This window comes from Buceros rhinoceros, unplaced genomic scaffold (genome assembly GCF_000710305.1).
Source record: "Buceros rhinoceros silvestris isolate BGI_N320 unplaced genomic scaffold, ASM71030v1 scaffold27185, whole genome shotgun sequence".
Lineage (NCBI taxonomy): Eukaryota > Metazoa > Chordata > Aves > Bucerotiformes > Bucerotidae > Buceros > Buceros rhinoceros.
The window spans coordinates 457-2,493 of NW_010412688.1; the positions used below are offsets into that span (position 1 = coordinate 457).

Below are 2,037 nucleotides of genomic sequence, written 5' to 3' on the forward strand. Positions count from 1 at the left end.
CCCGCTGCCCAGCTGGGGCCTGGCCGAGGCGTGGGGCGGTGAGTGGTGCTGGGGGCGAAGCCTCCTCTGACCTCCGGGTCTTTGTGTCTTTCTGCGCGGCAGGGATCCCATGGAGTGTTCTCAGGAACTACTCCTCTGCCAGCACCAAGGAGAAGGCGAGGAGAAACGCTGTCTGCGAGAGGACGGAGCTGCTGGAAGGCGAGTCAGGGAGGGCTTGGAGAGCTGCGGGGGTTCCCTTGTTCAGTGTCCTGGGAGGTTTTCTGGGATTCTTCCCATTCTGTGCAGCCACAAAGAAGATATTTGGGACTGGAAGGACTTGTAGCCTGGGCAAGGCTATGGGGCATAGGGCTCTCTGCCCGGGCCAGCTGAGGACATGAGGTCCTTGGAGAGAGTGGCCAGGCAGCAGGTTAGATAAGCGTGAGCTGGTGCTTTTTGCCTTGCAGGGACATCGTTGGGTTCCCTGGGATGCTGGGGTGGGCCCCAGCTTGTGGGTGGATCCCAGAAAGACAGTGGTCAAAGCAGCTGGTCGCTGGGAGGAGGAAGGAAGGAGTCCTGTGTGGACCCTCTGTCCCTGAGCATGATCCTGGGCACTCCCAGAAGTGAGGTCCTGGGGCAGGACACAACTTTCTGCTGTGCCTTGTGTCCCCTCACCTATCCCTGGCTTGTGTCTCCCGGCAGTGCTGAAAGCTCGCGTGAAGCAGCTCCAAGCCAGTAGCATCCCGGAGGTGACGGTTAACAGAGCGGAGCTGGCGCCACTGGGGAATGACAGGTACCAGGACCCGCTGCGGAGAGCGGCAGCGCCCGGCCCCATTGAGAAGGAACCTGCTGCCAGGGGCGAGAGCCTGGCCCGGCCCAGCAGCTGGGCAGAGAAGTTGCAGAAGGAGATGTATGTCCGACAGCTGAAGGTGGAGCAGAGACTGTCCATCGCTGCCTCCCGGCTGGCTCTGGACAGCCCGGCCAAGGCCAAACCAAAGGGCAAGGCCAGAGCGAAAGCCAAGAAGAGCCTGAAGAGGCCGAAGAGCCCAGAGAGCCTGAAGAGCCCGAAAAGGCTGAAGACCCCAGAGAGCCTGAAAAGTCCGAAGACCCCAGAGAGCCTGAAGAGCCTGAAAAGTCCGAAGACCCCAGAGAGCCTGAAGAGCTTGAAAAGTCCGAAGACCCCAGAGAGCCTGAAGAGCTTGAAAAGTCTGAAGAACCTGACAATTCCAAAGATCCTGAAGAGCCTGAAGAGCCCAAAAGCTCAAGTGGCTGCTGCCTGGAGCCAGAGTGATGCTGGCTCCCGCAGTGTCTATGCCCATGGCAAGCCCAGGGTGACAGCAGTGCAGGAGGGTACGAAGAGGCCGCCGAGAGCACGGGAGGACAAGGAGAGCCACCAGTTCAAGGTCCTGCAGCAGACCATCCAGTCCAACCTCCAGTGCTTCCACTTTTTGCAGCAGCCAGAGGAGGCCGAGAGGTTCCTTCTCTGGTACCACAGCTCCCCTGCGAAGAGGAGGCTCTTGAATGTCAATGCCTACAACATCGTGATGCACAGCTGGGCGAAGAAGGTACCGAGCTGGGGCTGCCCTGCTGGCTGGGGCTTCTGGGTGGGTGAGAGGAGTGGGGTGCTGGCTCAGGAGGAAGAGCCTTGCAGGAGCAGTGGTCACGGTTTTATCTGTGCTTGTCACACCTGCCTTCTGCAAGTGTTGGAGGGGGGCCTGGCTTCTGCCGAGGGACAGAGCTGAGAGGAGGCCACTGGCCCCTGAGAGGTGGCTTTGAGGGGCAGGAGGGATGGGGCAGGCGAGGCGAGGGAGGGTTTGAACAGGAATGGAGTGAAGCTGTGACCGGGGATGCGGGTGCCTGTGGCCACAGGCCCTGTCCCCTCTCGCCCCCAGGGACGCCTGCAGCGCGTCAACCGGCTCCTGTCCTTGATGGAGGCCGTTGGCCTGCGGCCCAGCCTGGACTCCTACGCGGCCGTGCTGGAGTGCATGGGCCGGGACCGCTCATCCGCCAAAGCTGTCCAGAGGTAACGCTTCCCCTGGCGCTGGGCGCTGCCGAGCCCGC

At 61.7% G+C, this 2,037-nt stretch overlaps 1 protein-coding gene across 1 annotated transcript in view; it reads left to right on the forward strand.

The window, feature by feature from the left end:
* Positions 1-102: 102 nt before the first annotated feature.
* POLRMT (polymerase (RNA) mitochondrial (DNA directed)) overlaps positions 103-2,037 on the forward strand; it is a gene marked incomplete at its 5' end in the record, with an annotated part of 16,706 nt that continues 14,771 nt past the window's right edge. The window contains 4 exons of the mRNA XM_010136493.1: positions 103-198; positions 679-1,048; positions 1,220-1,541; positions 1,869-1,999. Of these exons, the coding sequence (XP_010134795.1) occupies positions 103-198; positions 679-1,048; positions 1,220-1,541; positions 1,869-1,999 (919 nt within the window). The remainder of the gene's footprint in view (positions 199-678; positions 1,049-1,219; positions 1,542-1,868; positions 2,000-2,037) is intronic.